General features: G+C 42.4%; 1 protein-coding gene and 1 long non-coding RNA gene across 5 annotated transcripts in view; one reads left to right on the plus strand and one right to left on the minus strand.

Annotated features, from left to right (window-relative positions):
• Positions 1 to 11,959, plus strand: part of LOC307209422 — a 55,429-nt gene extending 43,470 nt beyond the window's left edge. The window contains exons 3-4 of the long non-coding RNA XR_013835574.1: positions 11,390 to 11,711; positions 11,822 to 11,959. This is a non-coding gene — a long non-coding RNA (uncharacterized lncRNA). The remainder of the gene's footprint in view (positions 1 to 11,389; positions 11,712 to 11,821) is intronic.
• The window catches only part of CACNA2D2 (calcium voltage-gated channel auxiliary subunit alpha2delta 2), a 544,797-nt gene that overhangs the window by 40,238 nt on the left and 478,591 nt on the right, over positions 1 to 25,968 (minus strand). For 2 of the 4 annotated variants that reach the window (XM_079964403.1, XM_079964401.1), the window contains 9 exons: positions 22,782 to 22,871; positions 22,223 to 22,294; positions 19,437 to 19,511; positions 18,958 to 19,032; positions 15,337 to 15,411; positions 13,950 to 14,021; positions 11,953 to 12,014; positions 9,424 to 9,500; positions 6,051 to 6,068 (listed from right to left, as the gene is read on the minus strand). In XM_079964403.1, the coding sequence (XP_079820529.1) occupies positions 6,051 to 6,068; positions 9,424 to 9,500; positions 11,953 to 12,014; positions 13,950 to 14,021; positions 15,337 to 15,411; positions 18,958 to 19,032; positions 19,437 to 19,511; positions 22,223 to 22,294; positions 22,782 to 22,871 (616 nt within the window). The remainder of the gene's footprint in view (positions 1 to 6,050; positions 6,069 to 9,423; positions 9,501 to 11,952; positions 12,015 to 13,949; positions 14,022 to 15,336; positions 15,412 to 18,957; positions 19,033 to 19,436; positions 19,512 to 22,222; positions 22,295 to 22,781; positions 22,872 to 25,968) is intronic. The other 2 variants (XM_079964404.1, XM_079964402.1) reach the window with 1 other exon arrangement.

The following is a 25,968-nucleotide window of genomic DNA, read 5'->3' on the forward strand; positions in this document are numbered from 1 at the left end:
CCTATTGTTCCTAGAACAACCTCAACCAGGAGTTTCACAAAGAACTTAACAAGGATGGGAGAAGAAAATAAACCTGCAGGACCATGTAGGAAAATTCCCATAGGGAAGTGCAGTAATCACTCCCTGAAACCATGCTATGAAGTAGGAACAAAACCACTGCAAACTAGTTCGTCCAGTTAACCCTTGGCAGATGGTCCTGACTGATACCATGGCCATTGCTTTCAACAGCTGCTGAGAGATCTAGGAGAATTAACAGGGCCATTGTTTCCTGTCTTGCTCCTGGTATGAGTCTTCTACCAGGCAATTGAGTCAGTCTCCATCCACAACACATCCTGAAGTCAGTCTGAAACAGCCAGTTTCAACCAAAACGAGCCAAGCCAAGCTGGTTTTCTACCGTCTGCTAGACCTACTTTGCCAGGAATCACAACTCTGAGATTAATTTGTAATTCCCCAATATAAGGGAGAATGCTTTTCCAACAATGATCTTATCATCGTCTTGCCCTGATGAATTAAACCCTCATGCAATTATTTCAACCAATATTACTTCATCGGTCAAAATGGACAGAGAGAAATCAACAGGCATGTAGTGGGATGGGCCACAACCAGTACAGGAAAGGGAGATAGAATCCTTATGGACCACAGCAAACATTGCTCCCCATCCAGCAACCTTATGTTGCTCCAATACCCAGCTAGAAGCAATTTGGACCAATAGGACCCACTGCCTCATCAAACCAAGCTTACATAATACCAGGATGCCCCTATCAATTCACCCCTATCCTAGCATGGATGGTATCTATATTATTTTGGCCTGACCTGGTATTTTAAAAGAAACAAATGAAAGATCATTGGAAGGCTGACTGAACTCCCTGGAAGTAAACGCCTTAATAGAGAACTAAAAAACAAACAAAAACAAAACACCACACGAATTCTTGAATTTGTCTAACTAATGGAAACCTAGCAGATCTCACTGCTCTCCCCCCAGAGCTCCCAGCTCCCCTATATCTAACCCTGGTCCACAAACATCTACCTCTGCCAGGCACATCTGAGCTCTAATCACCATCTCCACAGCGTAGTAGCAATTAGCAATAATTAATTAACACTCCACACTTGGCAGCAGGATAGTGACAGCTCATAAGAGGACACAGAATTAACTGCACACCAGAATTTAATCTAAATTAATGGCTTAACTTAAAAAAAAAACCTTCTAAGGGATATAGCATAATGCCAAGTGAGGATAAAAAAAAGTTATGGAGAGCTACAGAATTAATCAGAGTAACCACAAAGGAACAATGGAACCTTATTCTCACCGTAGTGGAAGATATTAATGATATTACCAATAGGGAATATAAGCAACTCTTACTGGGTAAACTTCTGGTGGTACATGTGATTGACTAAAATATCAGCCGCCATCATTGGATGGGCTCAGTCCAGACAAAGGCCGAATGCCTATCTTAATCAGAGAAAATGTAAGCATTCCCAATGAATATGCTAACTGCCATACCATGCTCAGTGAGCAGCCCTAAGGGAAGACCTAAAGGGACAATCCCCTTTGACATCACTCTTTCAGCGGCAACCTGTTGGGAGTATTACCTCTGGCAAAGCCCTCAGATCTGAATGGTCCCTTCTGGAGATGCACCTCATCAGAGCATCCTGGGGTGCCTGCTGGCTCTTCCTTGTAGAGAACAGGAATGGAGGGGTTTGGACACTCACCCCAGCTGACTCACTTCTGCTGTCACTCACAGGGCTGTGGTGGAGAGAGAAGCCCCCTGGATGGGAATCTGGAGGTGGGTAGTTGTTAAAGTCTCTCACTCTTGCTCTTCTTCTGCCGGTGTGGAATGTGCTCCAGTAAGAGTCCTCCATGGTCCACACAATCAATGCTGTTGAAGCTTCCACTGGGCTGAACGCTCCACAGTTCAACTAAAAGCTTAAAACCTTTGCTTCTTCTGCATCTGAACCATATATATATATAAAGCAGAATAGCCCTGGGCAGCAAGAATAGGGAACCCTCCAGATGTTGCTGGATGCCAACTTCTATTAGCCCCAACTAGCATGGCCAATAATCCAATATTATCTGGAGGTTCATAGGTTCCCCATCCTGTTGCACAGCTTTCCTAAAGGAGCAGCAAAAGGATTCAGGCAGCCAAAGAGGCTGACAATGTGCCTAGAGCAATACAATGCAATTTGTGTGCTTATGGGCAGCAGCCTGAGGTCCAAGACACAGTTTAGCACACTTCTCTTCATGCTATATGAGCCTGTCTGTTTATGTCCTTCACCACACCTGAAGTACTGCTATACAGAGTGTGAGAGCCACTATTTAACTGTGCTGCAAATTATATGCATTAAAAATCCACTTAATCCCTCCCCCCCAAAAAAAACTATTTTGCTATTTTTATTCTTAAGGGTGGGGGAAGAAATATTTAGAGGACTGCCTCCAATAAATCTGTACAACTGGATGTTAATGTCTCTAGGGAAAACGATTTCCTATATGAATTCCTTTGACTTTCTTCTCCTAGCATTCTGCACTTCAACAGTGTTCGCCACTGGAGACCCCAAGAAAGTGAATGAGATTTATAGTGCTCTGCTTTGACAATTAGAGCAATGGGGGATCTTATCAATTCAGCAACATTTTAACCAGAAGGTGATACAGGTGAAGCACACTGGTCACCCTAAAGAAGCTTATAGGATTTTTGCTTAGTTCTATGGAAGGAACAGTAGCAGTCAAATTTATTGCTCATTTTTGTATATTCTCCCTAGCATGTAGCATCATAGTATTTTAGCTCTTCATTCAGCAATCTGAACATCTTTTGGTTTGACTACATAGCCCACTCTTGTGGCTGAAACAAAATGAGGGATAGCTGTTGCAGGCTTTCCTCCGAAGGACACCCACTCACTTTTAATCACCGTCCAAGCAACCTTACCGCAGTTATGCATTTATCTTAGCAGCAAATTGTCCGTTCAAGCATATCCATATCAAGACATTGATTGTGAGACCACTAAAACGCCTCTCCTTCCCCCACCAATATCTCCCACAATGCATTACAAGACATACGTGGCCCTTTGTCAGGGCAGCACAGCCATAGGTTGGACTGCTATTTTCGAACAGGACTAAAAGGCAGGGTCTGGATACAAGCCAATGAAAGGAGGAAGAGGAAAGGAATACAAAAACACTAAGTAATTATTCCATCAGCATTGCCATTACAGGGTCACCGGGAACAGGCAGCTCAATGCTGATAGAACAGGGCTGATGACGACAGACAGAACCTTAGTGCTTGAGATCAGGTCCCTGCTGATAACTCTTTGGTACCACAATGTGCCAGCTACCCATACATGAACGGTGTCTCTTCCTTCCACTCTGTGTTTACGGCAAACACTTATTTTATGTCTATCTGCACACACCTTCCCAACTGCTAGGCACCTTAAGGCATAAAACGTAAATGGATGAAATAGTCAGTATGCTTAACCCCCCACCCCCCAAATTCTATTTACTGGCACATCTCTGTGTTTCTGGATCCACTGGTCCAGGTTGTAAGAATGCATGTATTCTTGGGTAGTGACAAGGATGACTGAGACGATCAGAGGGCAGCATATGCATGAAGATAGCTCTCTATATTTAATTCATTTTGCTTTTGTGTGAATGGTAAACTCTTCACCGCACAGACTTTGCCAACTCAGGCCACGTTAAAGGACCTTTAACCCTGGGAATAACTGACAGTATAGTTGGTCCCTGTTTCAGCTTTGCCCTTGCCAAAATCAGAGTTCCAATCATGGCTTTCATGTAACCCGGGCTGTGTACACACTTCTGTTTACTCTGCACCCAGGGCATTCCCACCACAGATTTATGAAGCTGTGTACCCATGGCATTAGCCATGATCCACATCTATCCTGCCATTTCTTCAGAAACACTGCATTTGGATGTGTTTTCTCCCAAACCAGCTTCAATCCAATTGGAAAACGTAAGCCATATGAAGACATCCATGCCCACTGATGTGGACAGGCAGTGGGTGACCTGGAAATTCATCCAACTGCACTGACATGCAAATGCAAATTGAAATGTAGCAAAAAGGGGAAAAGAGAGACCTTGCTGCATTTTAAACTGATAATGTGCAAACAGCCTCAGACCATAACATATAAGGAGTGCTCTAGGATGCCTTTGTTCCCCATTGTCAATATTTTGCTTTTGCTACAGAGCAGTCATTAGTAATTCTTTTTCTTCTGCTGCTCATGCCATAGCTGGATGAAATGCTGCAGTGGATGCTGAGGTTGCACATTCCTCTATACCAGGGATGGGGAACATGGTGCTCTCCAGATGTTGCTGGACTCCAACAGCCAGCAGAGCCCATGGTCAGGGATAAATGGATGTTGTAGTTCCAAAGCATCTGGAGGGCCACAGGTTCCCCATCTTTGCTGAGCTCATTATTTAGCAATACAGAACCCTGATAACAGTGGCATCTGCATTCTAAAGCATCTGCCTCAATGTAGGTGGCCTACAAGACAGTGGCATTGGAATTTTATTGTGGAAAGCTTCCAAGGCCCAGAAAGGTCTTCTGCTATTCTTAATGTCCCGTGTACACATATTCATGTTCATAATTGGGGGAGATGACCAGCAGATCCTATTTTGTGTTCAAAGTGAAGTGCAACTGCTCTGCAATTCTCAGGACTTGACCCACAAGAGAAGGAGGAAACAGAAATCTATGGAGACCCAGGCTCTATCTATAGCCCCCAAAATGCAAAACAGGATGCAAAACAGTTTTAGCCTAAGGTGCCAGATAGACTGCAACTGGATTCTCAAGGTGCTGAATCAAGACCCTTGTGAGAAATTTACCACATCAAATTTAGGAAATTATCTTCACGCTGTACCCTTTATCTATGGGAAGCTAAGGGACAGTTATTGTTAATGGAAGTATTGTTGCTGGCTGCAACTTGCGAGGGCTATGTCTTTTGGGGAAACAACTTTGATCTGCATGTAGCTAGGGTATGGACAGATCAGTCTATTTATGTGCCCATGACAATTTCACATTCCTTTACTCATTAGTCCAGCCCAGCCCATTTGTGAATTCATCTGTGAATTTTTAAAGGTTTGTATGAAACTTGGTATTTAAATGAGTGTTCAACTATATTCTTAAATAATATTTGATCACAAAATACATTTTTAAACCCCTATTTATCTTATGGCACACATTTCTAAATGCATTTTATCCTAAAGTATTTATTTTAATGCATTCTGGTGCATTTTTTAAATAGTTGAGACCTGTCCTGCAAAATTCTAAGGACTCTGACGTCCTGATCTGTGTGTCCATCCAGGAGGTGTGAATTAGGTCTGTTTGCTTGGAAATGCAGACCAAAAGAAGTCCTCCTCCATCCCTACACACACTGTGGACCTGTCTGAGATTTCTACTTTCCCTGCTGTTTCAGTACTCAATAAGCCTAAATATTTTCTTGTGGAAGTGATATTGGACTCCATTTTCAAACACTTCTCAGTCTGAAGGTCTCTGCACAGCCCTGTCCCATTCAGGTTGAGTTGTCTTCAAGAAGAAGGAAAGCACAGGGACAAGGATAGGGGAAGAAGATTTGTAGGGTAGGCGTGAGACAGGAGAGGAGAAAGGAAGGAAGGGCGTGAGGGAGGCATTTTTGCAGGGAGAAAGAAGAGCAGGATATTAAAACTAGCTACAAAAAACCTTATTGAATTCAAACATAACAATTCCATATGAAGTTGGCTCGTCTTAAACGGACTGAGTCTCTGAGCAATGCACAGGGAAGGAGTGGGGAGATCAGTAGTGGTGAAGCTATTATGAACATAACAAGACATGTTGCTTTCAAAAAAAGGGTGAACGAGTTTGAGGGGAGGAAGTGGAGGAGCAGGAGACAGGGAGGAACAGTTTGGTGGTGGTTTGCAAGGTTAGGCGTGGCAAACGGGCAAGGTAATGGGCAAGCAGGCCGGGTAAGTGGTGAGGGGGAACGGTGAAGGTTTGGAGTGACAGGTGGGGGTACTGGACACGGGTGAGGAGAAGGGGGTGGTGGAAGGGGAGTGGTCTAAGACTGAAAATACTTGCCCTTCAATTTGCTTGGTACTGTGTGAATCCATCAGAGAGAGAAAGCAAGAAAAAACAAACAAAAAACAGAAAACAAAAAAGGGGGGTTGGGTGGAAAGGGGAAGGGGTACAAACAATATTTTATTCAATGGCTGTTTGAATAAAAATATTGTGTATCATAATCATACCGAAAGGAAACCTCTTGCAAAAAACGACATGAAAAAGAAACCAAAATAAAAAAGAATAATAAAAGTACCAATAAAAAGGCCACAGTAATAAAATAATAAAAAATGTATAGATATAACTAGATAAATAGATATATATTATATAACCAACAGAAAAAAATGAAATTCAGTAGCAAACAGTTTGCAACAGTCTTGATATAGAAATGTTCTTACTGAGTTAGCAGACCATGCAAAATTCAAGATTAACAAAGGATACATACAGAGAGAGAGAAAGAGAGAGGGAAAAGGAAAAGAAACAAAGGGACAAAAGAGAGGGCGAGGGTGTGGTGAGCCTGGGTCTGTTTGTGAAGTGTGTGGGTGCACCTGTCTTCAGGAAGAGAACCTTACAGGTGGAGGAACCTTGGAAACAGACCACTTGTGGAGAGAAGGTCTGGCTATTATTATTATTATTATTATTATTATTATTATTATTATTGATGGCGCTGTGGTCTAAACCACTGAGCCTCTTGAACTTGCTGATCGTAAGGTTGGTGGTTCTAATCTCCACAACGGGGTGAGCTCCCATTGCTCGGTCCCAGCTTCTGCCAACCTAGCAGTTCAAAAGCACACCAGTGCAAGTAGATAAAAATGTACCACTGCAGCTGGAAGGTAAATGGCATTTCTGTGCACTCTGGCACTTGTCATGGTGTTCTCTTGTGCCAGAAGAGGTTTAATCATGCTGGCCACATGACCCAGAAACCTGTCTGTGGACAAACAACAGCTCCCTCGGCCTGAAGCGAGATGGGCGCCGTACCCTATAGTCGAATTTGACCGGACTTAACCATCCAGGGGTCCTTTTCCTATTCTTATTTCTTAATTTTCTTTTGCAAACACAACCAAAAAGTCTGAGCCCCACCCTTCCTCCTCAAATTATGCTGCATGGAAGGAAACTATATGACCACTTTAAAAAGAAATGGAAAACTTGCTAAGAAGGTGTGGGTGCAGCAGGAGTAGCCACTAGCAGTGGTTCTGGAAGGACCAAAGGTGATAGCGATGGTGGAAAATGTCACCGCATCTGTATATTAAGTTCAACACAACATTCAGGAGAGCGGCTGTGTCTCAGTGGTAGAGTGCATGCCTTGGAAGTGAAAGGCTCCAGGTTGAATCCCTGGCACCTGCAGACAGGGCTGGGAAACACTGCTGTCCAAGACCGCAGTGAGCCACTGCCAGCCAGTGTCAACAGTACTGAGTCAGATGAACAAGCAGTCTGACTTAGTGTAAAGCAGAGTCCTACCTTTCTAAGGGAGCCAGTGAGTACCTACTCTAGGCTGCCCCAGATTAGGTGGGATCATGCCTTAACCAGTGCTGTTGAGAAAGGAAACATAAAAAGTGCCTAAAGCTGCACGTTAAGCCCTGGGCACCAATTCTGCAGAATAATTCTGTGAGCCACCATCCTGGTCTGGTTGTGATACTGACAGATTCTTTCTCTCCGGTTTCATTACTGAGCTTGAATCAGTCAACAGTGGATTTCAGGGACTGAACAACCACTGTGCCATTTAGAATGCAAGTTCTGGAGCTCTTACTTCTCTGAAGGAGATGATGTAACTTCTGGACATAAAACCCAGAACACAGTGGCCAGAGCAGGATCTTGCAAGGAACCACCTGAGAGAAAAGGCATCCTCTGTTCTAGGTGTTTGTGGGAGATGCTGTCTTGCTGAGATCATATAGTATACTCATGGAGGCATGAGCAGGCAGGAAGCAAATGACTGACTAGAACATGCAGGAAACCTTATTTGATTCATACATGCTGGTACGGTCCTCTCATGGTACTGTACCACCACAGAAAATATATGGGAGCATTTATTTATCTGAAAGTACCTATCACTTAGAAATGTTCTATGTTTTAATATCTATCATATGAGGAAAAAGGATTGCTAGGATATTTCTCCCTAGAACGGTAGTTTTTTTATGTGGATGGAAAGTAAGACATGGGTATGTTAAAAGAAAACACAACATTATTCAGGAAGACTATCATGAATTGTTGAATTAACTTTCCATGTTTTGAGTTTAACATGAGTGTAAAGTCCAGAATCTAGGATGATCCCTTTGTTGAATCTCCTTCAGAGACAAATACAGCCAACATAGGAGTACTTTTTACTCTGCTAGACCCAGTGACCTAGATTACTCATGTTCATTAATTTCAGTGGTTCTACTCTGAGTAAAACTTATTTGAAAACCACCTATGGATTTTAAAAAATGTTTTACAGTGCAATACTATGCAGAAGTAAACCTCACTAAGTTCAATGGGACTTATTCTCAGGTAAGTGCGCCCAGAATCACAGCCTCAATATCTTTTTTGAAGATGGGTTACACTTTCTTTAAATAAAAACTAACATGTTGATAACCAGATCAGAGTTATCAAGTGAAGCGCTTTGGAAGATATTGGCACTATTTAACATAAAATCTGCTATTCAAGTGGTAAGGAACTCCTTTAAGCATGAAATTTTGAGCAACTACAAGTAATGCAGTGTGTGTGTGTGTGTGTGTGTGTGCATGCATGTAGTATGGGACTTACAGAAGGTAAAGGAAAAGAAAGAGAGAAAAAGATGAGAAAGGAGAGAGATTACAGAGACAGAGGGATAAACACAGGAAGAAAAAGAGACGCAGCCAGAATCACTCAGAGCAGGATGTTAGAGACGCCCTTGGAAGTCCATCCCACCCTGCGATGAGAGAGTAGGGCCCAGGATCACACACAAGGGTAGGCTAACACACAAGTACACAGATTAATTGTAAATTAGTTAGGAAAAAATAAATCCAAAATTTAAATAAAAATAATAATGGTTTGAAACAAACAAAACAAAACATGCAAACTTTCCCAGCTTTCAAATTAACTGGCTGCTACAGAGTTATCACCTGGTACATAAAAAGCATTTAAAGCAGCAACTCAACCTCATCTCCCCTGGATGTTTTTTAAAGGTTTTAGTTTGTTTTATGCAAAGTGTCACGGGAAATCTTCACATCCCCGGGAAGCCTGCGTTATTCTTCCAGGAATAAACCGAAAACTCCTCTTCTTCTATGTGTAGGGTTGCTCTTATTTTTCATTTGATAAACGATGTAAAAAGTGACTCTGGCGCTTTGTTTTCTCTTATTAGCCTTCCTTAGGCTAGCTGGTGGGTTCAGGGTCACAGAGCACACGAAAGGCCAACAGCAAACGGGAAGTATCTACTTACACTTCACCTGGAGAATCTGGTCGTTGAGGATGGCTTGGATGTAATACGTGTTGTAGTGCGGCAAGACCAAACCAAGGCTGGTAAAGGGGAGAGAGAGAGAAAAAGAGTGTTTCTGAAATTGCTGTGATAGTTAGGCACAAAATGGTTTGTACAGTTGCTAGCAATTGATGGATGAAGACATGGGCAAAAACAAGAGCAGGGATGTAATATATTGACCACCCGGTATAGTACTTTAGTGAGCTATTGACACAGGATGACCTTTGGATCTGTCAGGAATGGAGCATAGTGTATTTTAACTATCACCTTCTCAAGGGGTGGATAAACTGGACCTTTATTTGCGGCACAAACTGAGGCATGGGGGTGCAGTGGAGCCAAAGAGATAATAACACAGATTAGAGGAGATGAGAACAGGCATTGACTTCTGTCTGGAGTTTCCAAGGAGCCAGGGCTTACAAGCACTTCCTCGTAATGGGGTCCATCGGCCATAGCAGGTACAGACCCTGAGACCAGCAACAGTTATTAAGAAAATATGTGGAGCTGCACAACAAACAAGGCACATTTCTAATTCTGTACATCTATTCTTCAGCGCAGCTTTCCCCAATCTGGTGCCCTCCATGTGTTTTTGAACGAGAACACTCATCATCGAAACAAAATTTTAAAAATCCTTCCAGTAGCACCTTAGAGACCAACTAAGTTTGTTATTGGCATGAGCTTTCATGTGCATGCAGTTCTTCTTCAGATGCACACAAAAGCTCATACCAAAAACAAACTTAGTTGCTACCTACCTGTAACAAGCACTCATCATCGCTGCCCATTGGGCGTGATGGCTGGGGCTGAAGGGAGTGTGGGAGTCTTTGAGCAACTCTAGGATAAGAAGTCCTGAAGGACACTTGCTTATGTAGCTGGGCTGGACAGGTTCTTCTGTCTCAAATAGGCCAAGTTGTTACTGCACTTTATAATGTCAGCATCAACTGCACTAGGAAATCCCTGGGGAATATGTGTATTTGCAACAAACAACTGTGCACTAGGTGGCAGCCTCACCAAGCACTTTCAGGCTTCAGTACTCAAAACGATGCCTCGAGCTACCATTAAAGTAGGGCAGCTCTCTAATTTTTGTCACAATTTAAATGCACAAAAATAAGCACATTTCTTTTAAAATGCATTATTATTAACTGAGAAGGGCACTGTGCATTAGAAATAGCTGCATTTTACCTTTCCCCATATTGCATTTCCACACATAACAATGGGTGTGCATACAATGCAGTGCAATGCACAGCTCCTCAAGAACAAAGATGCTTAAACCTTTTCAATGGATCCATCAAGATAAGGATTCTGCAGTACTTCTTCTCAGTACTGCATTATTCACTTACTGTCATTGAATAGTTATTTTTGCCCAATTGTTTGACGCCCCATTGGTTTTGGATAGGTTCTGCTAATCGTGTGTTGTATTCTACTCTGCCAGCACTAGAGTTTATTATTAAATGAGGGGTATAGAAAATACTATAAGGCAATTTGCTACTAAATCCTAGTTATCTATTTATCCATCAGCCTCATGGATCTTTTTACATGTGGGAGTAACTCTTCAAAATTATTCAGAAAGTCATTATATCATTGCCCCACTATGACTCCACTTTGAATAAAGCTCCTTTGCCTAAAACTTTATACCAGCTTAATAACGGATATTATTGCCAACTGCTGGGTTTTTGTCCCAAATGTAAGCATCACATAGGATTATGAGAAGCACAATCAAATGGCAAGAACAGAAAAAGCAGACCTTACATTTTTAAAAAAGCTGACTATATTCATTTTATATTTCCTAGTTGAATAGTAAAGCTGTAAAATGTGACAGCTGTATGTGTCATACAGGCTGAGAAAGTGTACCCCCCTCCGCAAATCATTTCTTTACAAATCTTACTATTTTTAGGTGTGGATAATGAAAGTTACATCAATATTCTTGATATTACAGGTGTTGCAGCCATGGATCGGACAGCTAAGGAACAACCCATCATTACTGGCTCAGGCTTGTTGTGAAGATAAAATGGGTAAGGAGGAGAATGATGGATGCCACCTTGAGCTCCTTGGAGGAAAGGTGGAATATAAACGCAATCAATCAATCAATCAATCAATCAATCAATCAATCAATCAATCAAACAAACTAACTGTATCTGTCTAGACACCATCCTGAGCAGCATCCTGGTGCTGATGAAGAGATGCCAGCCAGATCCATTGGATCTACATCAGCCACTAGCCACAATGGTTATACTCTACCTCCACTGTGTGGGAAAATGGTTGTTTGTGCATAAGAGCATGGGCGAAAGTTTATTATTACAAATAATAATTGTTATTATTGCAATAATAAACAAACAACCATTTTCCCACACCACTGTTGGGGGCAGAGATCCCTACTGCATTCTAAATAGCTCTCTTGAGATTCTGAAGCACTCTTTTGGATCACCATTCATAGTAGAGGTTCAGCTGAATAGGACGAGGGAAGCTATTACTTCATGCTGCTTCTTGTTAGCTCCTTACCTGTAGTTTGTGCTTTTGATAGGAGCCCAGGTATAGGTCCTGTAGACTTTATCTATGTATCTCTGGAAGGTCAAAGGTGAAGAAATAAGAGTGAGAGCATTTATTATTAATAATAATAATAATAATAATAATAATAATAATAATAATAATATTAATATTATTAATATTTCGTCCATGCTTTAATAAAGCTATCGGGGCATCACACAGCAAAATAGTAAAAACACCAATATTAATTCACAATAAAAAATAAAGAATATTCATTGTAACCAGTCCTTTACGTTCTTTCATTTAGATTGACTGTGAGTCTTCCAAAACCTGCATTCTAGAAGTCTTCCCAATTGCTTCATAGCTCTTAGGTTCCTCAGAAAACAAAGGAGCCGGTTGGGTTCAAGTCAATGTAAGAGCCTGCCTAGGAGCAATTGTGGAAACTGCATGAACATGGTGCCACTCTGGATCGATATCAAAACCCAGAATGATGATGTAATAATCCAGAACAGCTTTTGCACTCTCTCTCTCTCTCTCTCTCCTAGTAAATTGGCAAGCCAGCAGCTGTGCCGCTAGCTCACTGCCACATTGCATGAAACTGAAGCCTCAAACAATGCTGAAAAAGGATGGCTTCCACTACTGTTTCCAGCAACGCTGACTGTACTACAAGGGCAGCCATTTCTTTTTCAGTACAAAGTCCCCAGACACTGAAGCAGAAACTATTGTTTCAAGGTGTCATTTGAGGTTTCAAATCATGCAGTCCTGCAGTGAATCAACTTGGCAGCAGAGCTGCAGACTCCGGCTATGGAAGATGGCTATGGAGACTGTCATGATGTGTGCCTGCCCTTCTAAATTTACTACTACTCTCATCTCTGTATCCCATTGGGTGATTAGAATCTATATAGAAGCTCCAGGAATGCAGATTGGAAACTGCCCCAGTGGTTTCGGGAATCCATCTGGATCCATCAACCTCTGAGAGAGAGCCATCCTACTAGATTCCCAATCCTTGTGGAAATACAGTCAGTGAAAACCTAAATCTTATAAGGAACTGGTCTAACCATGACAAAATGAGCCAACAGAATCTTATCCAAATCCAGATCACTATCCTGCTGAATCAAGAACACCAGGCCCAGAGTGTGGGGACGATGGTATGTTGGGGCAACCCCATGGCTGCCATGGCAGCCATGAAATCCTGAACTGCATCTGACAAGGCAGACTTCGTCTATATACTGCAGTCTTCCAGAACAATGACAAAATGCCCCAAATCACTGCAATTGACTCAGGCAAGGAGAATGCTTCCATCATGGCTGAGCACCAACAGGTCCTGATTATCCAAAACCAGGTATAAGCATTCAGGAGCCAGATCCAACTTAACCACCACCCTGGAGAAGGAGATGGAATGTATATAGACTCCAGTAACACCTTTCCAAGCTTTCCAAACTTGGTTGGCACTGTACCAAAAATAAGGTGCACAAAGCCAAGGAGGTCATAATCTCCCAGCTTGTTCCATTCACATTTAGCAAATACAAGTCAGGTTGGTTTTCTCACCCAAGATCAAGTCCTGAACAACAGCTGTTTTTTGTCATTTTGTGCCTTTAAGCTAGCCATTAACGAGAATGGCAAAGCCTCTTCTATAGAACTTGGAAAGCCATTACCAGGCAGAGAGGAAAACCACCTTCAACCTTTTCGGACCTGAGACCCACTTTTAACCCAAACATGCAATTGGGGACTCATTTCTTAAACTTTCCCCATATATCTGAATGGTTGTAGTGGTTCTGTTGCAACCTACACTGGATCAGGCTGTGGCCCAGTAGTTGAGTGGTCTACATGGGCTAATGGGTTAACTCAATATAAGTCAACTTCAAGGGTTTTTATGTTTACTCCCAACCCTCATGCATTCCTTCTCTATTAAGGACAAGGCAAACTGATCCAGTCTTTTAAAACTCCTGGTTACAGTGACCAATTCACTCTTATGTTTTCTAACCATCTGAAAGTTCACCACAAGTTTTTACCTCATCTTGGGACTTGACCAGAGTCTTGATGTATCGCTGATCCTTAAATCCATCTATCATGCTTCTCCGGATCTGGAGTGGGGGGCAGGGGGGGGGAGGACGTGAAAGGAGGCATTGCACATGGCTGAGTGCCAGAAGTTGCACATAGCAATTGGACATCTTTCTTACCTCTCTAGAAAACGGTTTTAATATTCTAAGATAGGTAATTAAAATGAGAGTTCTCTACCCATGTTTTCCAAGTGGATGCTGAGAAAGTCCAGAATACTAGTCTCAAGGATGGAGATAGGATTTATACCCCAAGATGCTCCCTACCCTTCTCCCTGTGCGATCTCTCAGTTAAGGCATAAACATAGGGCACCATTTTTCATTGGCCAAGGAACAGATCCCATAAGCAAGTTCTGTGAAAATGCATCAGGATTGTAACCTGGGATACATGGCCAGGCCTCTAAGGGCTATTTCATGTGTGGCAATTCCTAAGCAGATAACACTTTCATGTAGCAGCTTGCACACTTTCCCTATATACACATCATGTGTACATGGGGCAAGAAGCCCTGTTTGATCACTGATTACTATGGTATGAGGCAAAACAGGCATGAATATATTTGATAAGGATGGGGTAAACCTCGATTTAGTTCACATTTAAAGGTGAACCGACATAATTCACGCTTTCCAAAACAATACACAAAGCATAGCCATCCTTCACTGATTTTTTTCAGTGCAGTTCTCCAGCAAAATAACGTGTAAAAAAAAAATATAATAAGGCAAAGTGTGCATTAAAATTAATGAAAGTAACATATACAATTACACCATATTGGGGGAAATTGCTTTTCAGAAATATTAGGCAAAACTGCAAACAAAAATGTATGTATTAACAGAAATTTGCACTAAATTGCTGATGAATTTTCATGAGGACTTTTTTTTTTAAAAAAATGCAATCTGATGTGAAAATGTGACATACTGAACTCAAGACTGGGAAAATGAGACACTGAGAGAAACCAAAACTGACATATCTGCCCATCCCTGGTCCTACATGTTGGCATATTTACTGGGTAAGTGCATTTTGCTACATGGAAGTGTAAGGTCCTCATGATGTACACATATCTGCAGCAGTCATTGCCTACACTGCCATTACTGGGAATCTTGTTAAAACGGTAGCATTCACTTTATTGAGGAAAATGAATTGCTGTTTAATATGGGGACACATCTGCAGACGAACCTGTGGTGGAATCTTACTTTTCTGCAGCGAACGAAATGCTTCTACAAAGCCATAAGCATATTCACAATTGGCTTATAGCTTTGCTTTCGGCCACATGGCCACGACTTAATAGTCTTGTATGCACTTAACTTCCTAAAACAGAACAGACCCCACCTCCAAGGTTTCACTTACCTCCTCTTTGTTCTCGTCCTCTAGTTCAGCATCAAGGAAGTCCAGGGTCACAGGTTCCTGGAATTCTCCCCCCTCCTTACATTTTGCAGTTGAGAAAATAGAGAAAATAGAAGCACAGAATTTACCAAAAAAAAAAAGGTCTCTCTCATCCTCAAGCACCTCCCCGCCCCCGTTGATAGCAAGGACATACAAAGTTAATGAACTAACCTGGATTCTGCAGTCATAATCTGAGGTCCTTTTTCATGGGCCTCCCTCATGAGAAATCTGGAGGGTGGCAATATGAGAGTGGACCTTTTTTTGCGGTAGCTCAGTTTGTGGAATGCTCTCCCCAGGGAGGCTTACCTGGTGCCTTCGTTACGTATATTTAGGCATCAGGAAAAAACACTTCTCCCAGGCCTTTGGTGAATTAAATTACCTATGGTCTTTTAAACTGCTTGTGTATGGGGGGTATTGTTTTTGTTTGTTACTATGCTATATAGTTTTGTGTTTTTATATTGTGAACAACCCTGCAATCCTTGGAGGAAGGGCAGTATAGAAATTCAACAAAAAGGTAATTTATCTAGGGCTGAGTGTGCCAAGATGAAATGGTGGTTCTACCTGAAGAGAGATACTTGTGCAAAAGTTGACTGAGTTCAGGCCAAGCACAGAAAATGCATCGAGTCTTGGGTGGTGGTGGTGGTGCTACTCTGCTGAGCAATTTAAATGGTTATTGATCAGAGTGAGACTTAGGCAAGTGAATAAATTGGTGCTCTTTCTGTCCGTCTCTGCCACATCACTTGCCCATTAATAACACTGATGAACTGAGTTGGAAGTTTATGCCAATGAAACATATCTCACTCTGATCGCTGCCATTTCTCAGTGCCCTAATTCCTGGCTGGCCTCTTAATGATAGATTTATCTGAATGGTATCTGAGCTGGAAGCCTGTTTTCCTTGCCCCACCCTGATAGATGTAGAGCATCCCCTGAGATAAATTAGCCTGGGGCTCCTCACTCACTCCTTCTTGTGTGCGTGTATAATATCCCAAGGAAGTAATATTTCATAAAAAGGGGCCAGCTAATTCCTGTCTACACCTGCCAGGAGTAGAAGGGAAGTCCATATATCATGTCCCTGAGAGCTGGCAATTAGCGCTCTGTGGCTGACAAGAACACCATTTCCTGCTCCGCATTAAGTACAGCAAATGGCTCCCAGCATTGGAGTGGTGAATAATTAGCTGAACTCTAGATTAATTTAATTCCCAAGCACCTAGGACCAGCCCTGCCCAGTTTCCCCAGTCATCATTCATCCGCCATGTTAAAACAAATAGGTTGTGCAAATACAAGCAAAGAACGAACAAGCAGAGAAGTCACAGTTGCGAGAAGCGGATTGTATCCATCTACACACACTGCACAATGGGAGTCCTGCAGATCATATACTGATTCTCTGTTTGCTGAACATCACAGACCATAATCCTCCTCTCCTGAGAAGACAGGAGCCACTGCGGGGCCAACTCATGCCTCTGGCTGATATGAAATCTCTTATTGCTGCTGCCTTCCATCAGCCTGGGCAATTTGTTGTTGAGGGAGATGATGAGATCCTCCCCCTCTGCTAACGGACTGGCTGACACCCAAGGTACTCACCGGTGAGACATGCAGCCACAGAGAAATCTGTTGATGGTCTACATTTAGCCTCAGAGAATTGGCAGATGGAAATGCTCCATCTGTTGGCACACCCTTACAGGAAAATCCTTTGCATGTCTAATCACTCTCTGATTTTCCTTGCCCACATCCCACTCAGTTCAATGGGGCTTTCTCCCAGTCTTAATCTCCCACTTTTTGAAAAACATTCGGTTTGCCCTTTAATGGCTTGCTTGTATAATTCTATAATTCTATGAACTATCAGATGCAGAAGGGCTTCCTGCTCACACAGCTAACTGGAGACTTTCTTGGTGCAGCAGATAATGCAGGGAGGCCCAGATCCCAGTCCTTACCCAGACTTCCTAGTAACCTTATTTTTTAGGACATAGTGACCAAGTGCAAAAGAGAATAGTGCTGCTGTGTCTTTATTTTATTTTATTTAACAAGATTTACCATATTTTTCCATGTATAAGACGCATCCATGTATAAAATGACCCCTGTTTTTTGAGCCCCAAATTAAGAAATAAATATTTTAAACATTCCTTGTATAAGACGACCCCCAATTCTAAACTTAAAAAAATTGGGGGGAAATATAGTCTTATACACGGAAAAATATGGTATATGTTGCTTAATAAAAGAAAACACCTCTAAGTGGTTTACATAAAATAAAATATTTGTAAGAAAACATACTTTTAAAATGAGTGGGCCTAATAAAATGTTCTTTAATCTTTAATAGTCATCATGCAAGGGTGAGAAAAGTGAAACATTCTATTCCACAAAACTTTTAAAGGCACAGGAATCCCATCCTGTTTGGCATCTTACCACCCTTGCCACATATGGGCAATCCAGCTTTTTGCATTCCAACCTGTATCACTAAGCTACTGATGAGGAAGTGCTATAAAATGGAAATGAAAGTAGTGCAAAATGTATATGTGAAAGGTTAATGAAAATCAAAAACCACAGAGAGGTGCTGGAGACAGAAAGAGCTGTGCACAGGTATGAGCTCTGGAGAGAAACCCAGGATGGCTGAGGAGAAAGACATGGAGGCAGAATAATGTGGAAATCCCTTTAGCAGGGTCTGAAGCAAAAAGGATTCTTTTATGTTTGTAAGAAAAGTGGAGATGAGAATGGCTGAATTTCACATTTTGATTGGAAATAGCTAGTCAAACCTCTCAGCAGTTAAAATATTAGTGAACGTTCTGTGACATCACAGCATGTTTCTGCTCTTAGTTCAGACTTTAGGGGAAGGCTTTATGAGTCTATGCCATGACTGAAAATATAGTTCAAGATCAGAAAAGCATCCATATTAGATGGGAGGATAGAAAAAAGGTGTGTGCTGCAGGGAGGCTGGAAAGGTAGTGATCTAGGGATGTTAAGAGCTAGGAATCATGAGGGCAGGTACCAAAAGAGATGGATGGAAGAGACGAAACTTCACAAAAGATGTAGGAAAAAGAAGGGCCATAGAAATAGAAAGGGCAGGAGCTGGATAAGTGCAAAAGGCTGAATTCAACATATTGATTTTAAATAATTAGGCAAATAGTTGACTGTTGGTCAATAATAACAACAACCATCAACAGAGAGAAAGCACATGTTTGCTTTTTGGTGGCAAATCTGTGGCTGAATATGGACAGTTCACTTGTTTGTGATAGCTGTTTGGAACTACTTTCAATCTGGTGTCAAATTGTCATCACTAATATTCCCACCTAATCATTTCTTCGCAGCTAGACAGCAATCCATCTGTAGGCAGGTATATCGACCCTCTGCATAATAGCAAGAGAATTTTGCACCAAGTCACTGCTTATTACATTGAAGTTTGAAGGAAAACATGGCAATGACCTATGGAAATGTTCTTTGAGTGAATGGTGTGGTGAAAAGCGGTGACAGAGAGCAGATGATGCCAAACAGATACACTTTCATTTTGTGGGGTAAATGGGATGGAAAGTCACCTTATCTTTTGGTGGTGGTGGGTGGCAATGGTTATTCAAAGGAGGGGAAAACTGCACCTACCTGAGGTCTCAGATTTGGGTGTAGCAATAGATATCCATTCAGATCAATAGCAAATATATAGCCGTTGGCCCCTAACTGGATGGGAGGACAACAAGAGAAACAAATTACAGCTCAAGATGAAAGAGTGGAATTGCATTAAAGTTCCTATGCCACTGCCACAGATAATCTCTACAGACCTCTGTCCCTCCTCAATTAATCAACCCAAGCACAGAACAGACACCTAAGACCTTCTAAATGGGTTTGTTTTTTTCCCAGTTCTCTCACTGCAGAAGAAGCAATGACTATCAGATAGGTGGGGCTGATTTGGAACTGGAGTGCAGGAAGCAATTAGGAGAATTCTGTGCAAATGTGAACCTCATGCTAATTCCCAAAGATGCCTCTCTTCCCCGCCTGCTTGCTCTTTATCACGGCTGAGACATTGCAGGGACTGGCGTGTGGAAGAATGCCACTCTGAGGGAAGGAATCCATTCCTTACGCACATTGTATCGCTGCGTCAGCTTCTTGATGTCGTTCAGAGTCACGTCAATCCCCACAACACCGAGGATGAGCTGGTTCTGAAAAAACACAAGCAGAAAAAGCAGTTATATTCAAGAGACTGAAGTCGTGGACAACATAGATGCCATCCAATAGTGATGTAGTTTTTTATTTGCCCCCATGTCCTTGATATAAAGAGAAGGACAGGAGATAACTTGTCATAGCCAAGCCATACAGGGGAAAAGTGTAATACTTGGGCAAGATGAGGGAGATCCCCGGTTGAAGAGGATGGTGGGATAACACTTCACCACTTCACTATTCCAAATGTTTCACATTTGAACCTCCTTTCTCTGACATCCCACTTATACACCTAGATTTAATAATATGTCTCTCTCTCTCTCTCTCTTTCACAAACACATATACTCATTTTTAAACTAATATTTAAAATAATCACAGGGAGTGTATGATAAGAAGACTCAGCAGCCCCCTTTTTACATGGGAAAATCAATATGATTTCCTTTTAATTTTCACATGCATGTATCTGGATTGCACAGCCTTCCCAAATGAAGTAAAATGATGGCATGGCGATCCACAAAATGCTTGAGCATTTCCAAGACTAACTCAGCTTATGTACTGTGCAAGCATTACAATGTAGATAAATCACAGTGTCATTTGGACCTACCCTTACAGTTTCTCTCTCATGGTATTAGGTAAACAGGATGGCTGGCTGGCTGGATGTAGGACACATTCAACTGAGCAAAGCTCAACTGGAGCTGGAAGCCATCTTATATTGTTTCCTGTCCAGCAGGATCCAATGGCCCGTCCAGGTGGTTTCAGCTGGAGGATGGAAGCTCACTGAGAACTGAAGCTCCCCGCAGCAGCTCAGTGGTTCACCCCATGAGGGAGCTGTAAACAGCTAAAAGCAAACTAACCCCAACAGTAAACAGAATCCAGTGACTGACAAGGGCCCTGAAATCAGTGTCAATCCCTTATCAGGCTCTTCTACCCTAACCACATGCTTCTTTAAGACAAGTACATTCTCCTCTTAAAGAGACACCGGTGCCTGCACCTGCAAAAAGCCACAATACCAACTGCTACACTGCACGCCATGGGATAATGACTGCAATGGACTTGCCATGCTGCTTTATGAGGCAGTAACTGGGCTCCCCGGAGAATAAATGGCTTGGTCTTTGGCCTTGTCGCTTACCTAGTTGAGAAACAGTTCGTTGGCTGTTTAACAGAAAGCAGCTATAGAATGCCATGGCAGGTCTATTACTGCTAATAAATCTAAACAAACATGAATTGGGAAGCATAAGGCAAATGAGACAGGCTGCTGACACATGCTGGGATTCTACTCACTGGGGAGAAGGGAGGCATTAGTGCTCAGTCTAGTGGGGCTTGTTTGTTTTGGAATTCAGGTGCCATTGCAGGGTGAGAAAATCCAACAGAAATACTTAAGCTGATAGGCATAATAATAATAATAATAATAATAATAATAATAATTTATTTATACTCCGCTCATCTGGCTGTGTTTTCCCAGCCACTATGGGCAGCTCCCAGTCGAATATTAAAAACACAATACAGCATTAAACATTGAAAACTTCTCCAAACGGGAACACACACACAACACACAGTGTAGTGTGTTGGAGCTGACTTTCCAAGACTGCTGTTGCTGCTGGACTCCCCCAGCATGCCTGTGCAGTCCTCTCCTTTCTGCCACCCGAGTCCTGCCCAGGGAAGCTACAGCGACGCAGGCATCAGGGTGGTTATGTGGCTCTGCCAATTACATTAGCTGCTACCGATTGTTATTATTGTTCCTCCTGTTACTGTTACTACTACCACCATCACCAGCTGCTCTTCTCTGGGAATGCAGAAAGGAGATTTCAGTGATCTCTCCTCTAGGTCGGTGCCCTACCTAGCTTTAGCAATGCTGCAGCATAGGGAGCTCCTACACTATTCACACTTCTGTTTCTCATACGTAGTTAGTGTCCATGTCTGTTTCTGACCCATCACTCTCTGTAAGGTGTTCTTCTATAAACAATAGCACAGCATTCCTACCGGTTGACCCATAGAAGATGCAGCTTTTCTTTTCCTCCAGTGATATAGCTGCACCCAAACCAGTGATTTTACAGGGCACTATCCACCCCAGGACTTTGACACAGTACACGGTATTGAATACAGAAATAACTGGGTGAAGTTCTGCTTTGAGCAGTATTGTAGATTATACGCACACTAGTATGTTTTAAAATGCTTACTGCTCACCTGTCATTTGAAGGAGGAATTTATGCCACTCCTAACTTCAGGTACCTTTCCAGTTAACAAATTTTAATAAATAAACACTATATTGGTTTGGCACGCAGCCCTGGTCATAAAGGTATGATGCTGATGTACATAAACAATAAACGCAGGACAAGAAGGTGGTCAGCTGGTGGGCTGACTGTCTTGCATTTGCTCTGGAAAAATCCCAGCCAACTGCCCCTCCATCATTTATAATCTTAGCCCATGTTTACGTCTTTTGAATGTCATAAAATTTGGCAGGGAGATGCTATACCCGGCTGATTCAGATTGATTGATTTTGAATTGACTCCACAGCATCATTTCTTGTTTAAAGGTATCAGTGACATCTACATGGAAGGCAAAGAACAAAACAAACCTTTGTTTGGATGCTAGAGTCTCTCTCTGTCACACAAACACATACTTCACAGCAGGCTAACTATTGTGGATATGAGCAAGAAGAGTATCAGCAGTAGGTCAAAATCAGAGTGGGGGACATTGCAGGGAGAAAACATACCTTCCTTTCACTACTGCCATCTTCAGTGAGGTTGAACACTGGCAGAGTGCCTGTTATGACCAAGCCCAGACCCTATCAAATGTCAAAAGCAAGAAAATATGATAAACACAGTTATCTAAGTAGGTCCATACTCCTAAGGGTCAAATAGGTGTGACATAGGAGATCTATTATCAAATGTATCTTTAAACCCCCCCCCCCAAAAAAAAAACTTGAAACAAGTCACAGGGAGCTTTGATTTTTATTCCATTGCCCACTGTCAATTATATTGTGCAAACCAATGGCCTTGAAACACGGAGACGGGCCATGCTGGGAGGTGTAAATTATTATGTCTTGTGTGTATACCACTGTACAGTGGAATCTGCAGAGCCTGTTTCTTCCAAGAAATTGGAGAAGATATCAACTGGGAATGTCAGACTTGGGACACTGAAGAGGTATGTGACATAAAATAAATTAAGTAGGACAAATTACACTGCAGTGGATGGGTAGACCTTACAAACAGGAGAAAAGAAATGAAAAGCAGAAGACCAGCTGTGGGAACTCATAAAGTTATTTTACTTACCAAAGCATCCCGATAGACATTGGTCCACTGAACTTGTTTTGCTTTGTTCCCTGCCAAGACCATGGGTCTTCCTAGAACATCCAGATATTCCTGCAGAGAACAGAAGGAGAAAAGCACTCAGATTAATTCACTTGTGGAAGTATGTGATATACAGTAACAGATGTATAAAGGTAAAGGAACCCCTGACCATTAGGTCCAGTTGTGGCCGACTCTGGGGTTGTGGCGCTCATCTCGCTTTACTGGCTGAGGGAGCCGGCGTACAGCTTCCGGGTCATGTGGCCAGCATGACTAAGCCACTTCTGGTGAACCAGAGCAGCGCACAGAAACGCCGTTTACCTTCCCGCCAGAGCGGTACCTAATTTATCTACTTGCACTTTGATGTGCTTTCGAACTGCTAGGTTGGCAGGAGCAGGGACCGAACAATGGGAGCTCACCCTGTTGCGGGGATTCGAACCGCCGACCTTCTGATCAGCAAGTCCTAGACTCTGTGGTTTAACCCACAGCGCCACCCACGTCCCATAACAGATGTATACCGCAACATTATTCTTGACTGAAGTAGAATGATGTTTGTCATGTTCAGTTCAGTTGCTCATCCTGCTCCCCAAACAAACAAACAAAACTCCCTTAACTTTAGGAAAGGGTTACAGGCAGAGGAGGGATTCTATCCCACTAGCAGAGGCCACATGTGCAGAGTAGAGACCGGTGGAGGTGGGATGTGAGCCCCGACTTGAGTCAGGCTATGCTGGAAGAGAGATGGACCCAACTTGAATTAAGCTGCCCTGTTCAAACGCAGTTTGCATTTTGAGCTTCCTTCTATCGAAGACTTGTCTCATCCCAAAACTGAACATGGATCTCTTTCCTAAGATAAAGGTTATGGCAAAGCGAGGCTGCCATCTCAGGTGGCTGATGCAGGTTGGTGGTGGTGGTGAGGAAGCAGTGGCAAGCTGTTGAAGAACAGAGCTGTGGGTGACACGTGGCCTGCCATGCACCGCTTCATCTAGTGTGTTTCCCTCAGGAGCAATGGAGGATGCTGCCAGTGTTGACCTGAGATTCAGCTTCCAGGAGGGAGGGGTCATATTGTCCTTTGCCTCAGACAGCCAAATATATTGAGCTGGCCCTGACTGGAAAGCTATTGAATCATAGTTGAGATGTTGCTCAGACAGGCAAGGCTAAGCCCTCTAAAGACGGAAGCCCAGAAGAAGAGAACCCTTTCAGGGCAAGGTCAGACTGTAAAGACATATTAGGTTAAGTAGTAAAAATGAGATCTGTAGGGTGAGAAAAAGCCTTGGAGAAAGTAATATTGTATGTGGATATAATGCAAGATGCAAATGGAAACACCGGCTTCCCAATGGAACTCTCAGTTGAACCCAGAATTCTGTCAAGAGCTGCTCGATTCTATATATTTCCAGGAGACTGAGAAAACCTGTTGCCTATGTTTTATGAAAACTGAGATTTTAATTGTAGAGGCTGGCTTCTGTTCAGAAAATGCAGGTCAGCTGCAAAATACTATTTCTCCCATTACTCCAAAACAAATCCTTGAGTGGATATAACACGTCTCTGATACAAATCTATTCCCAATCATCTCCACTGCAGTGCTGACTTGAGAGTGGGTCAAGTATTGCCTGAGTATTTAACAGGGACATCTGGCACTTTGAAGGTGGTATTCAGCTTCATGAGTTCCATTCTCTAATTACGGATCTCTGTGGAGACAATCTCCACCACTAGAGGGGACATTGCACCACAACTTGAATGCCCTGCCATAGACTAATATGCACACAGTATGCTACTATACAGGCAGAAAAGGAAGCAGCATCATTACAAAGAACTAATATCTGATTCAGGGAGATAAAAGATAACTCTTAAGTCATAAATTTCTTGCATGGTGTCATGCAGAAGCTGAATTTCAACATCCAGCTTTGACCAGCACACATGTGTAACCTTTCAAAAGCAACAGGTAAGGTTTTGGCTGTGAGTCCTGGAAGTCCTGCTCCCTGCCTTGCTGGCCTTTTTCTACTTGGGGGGCCCTGTCTGTCTCCAGCAACAAAGGCTGAGGTTGCTGAACAGACTCTTGAGCTGGGGTCTTTTTTGGGTGGGAGGGGAACTGTTGCTATTTTTTCTATTATGTTTTGTATCTTTATTTAGATCTTATTTATGTGGAAATGGTTCAGTCTAGTTGTGCATTTTTTGATGTTTTATTTATTATTTATGACTACTTTTGTTATGTTGCAATTAAGTATTTTTTATGCTGTAAGCCGCCTTGAGAATGGAAAGATGGCATACAAATAAAATTATGTATGTACGTATGTACGTATGCATGTATGTTTTTCCCCCCTTTTCTTTTGTGTGTTTCACAAAAGATACTTCAACAGAGCAAAAGTTTCCAAAATAGCAGGCCCTTGTTGTGTGAGATTGGGCTTCAACAAATGTCAGAATGACAGCAAACATTTGCTAGATGCTTTGTCAAAAATGTTATCCCATCCTTGAAATACTCTGTGGGGTGGGGGGGCAGGGGCAGGAAGTGTGAGACTCTAGTAATTGGCTCCTTCTCATTTGCAGCACTGAATAGACAAATATTGGAAAATTCCACCGGCAAAAGCATTTCATTCATCTGTGTTTGACGGTGAAGGTATGTGCGCACAGGAATTAGTGTGCAATCCATGCTCATAGATTGTGATGTGTGACAAATGCATATTCACAAATTTCATGGTGTACACACCCAACATGCTGGGAAGCAGCTGCCACATGTGACTTTCTAGTGAGTGTACTCATAGGGACACACACACATGGATGCTTCAGTTTAAATTCCTACACAGAAATGCAGGACACACACACACACACACACACACACACACACAATCTCAATACTCTGCCATTTCCAATATTAGACTGATTTCAGCAAGGGCAGAACTAAGTAATGACAGAGTTCTTTTTTGCTTCATTCCATAACTTCTTCAGCTTGAGGAGGAAGATTTAAGCCACTGAGCACATTTAGTGTTGAAAACCACAAAGGTGAGGGAAGAAGGGGAAATGAACAAGATGTAGGGGAGCCCTGTACCAACGTGCATGGGGTCCTGCTCCCTTTATCCCTACAGGAATGCCATGTAAGGCGTGGGGAGGGCTGGGGGAACGAATGGTGACAGCAGTTCATTGTGCTGAGAGCTGTATCTGCCACCTGTTTGTCTTCTGT

The sequence above is a fragment of the Podarcis cretensis genome, assembly GCF_951804945.1.
Source record: "Podarcis cretensis genome assembly, chromosome: 2".
Lineage (NCBI taxonomy): Eukaryota > Metazoa > Chordata > Lepidosauria > Squamata > Lacertidae > Podarcis > Podarcis cretensis.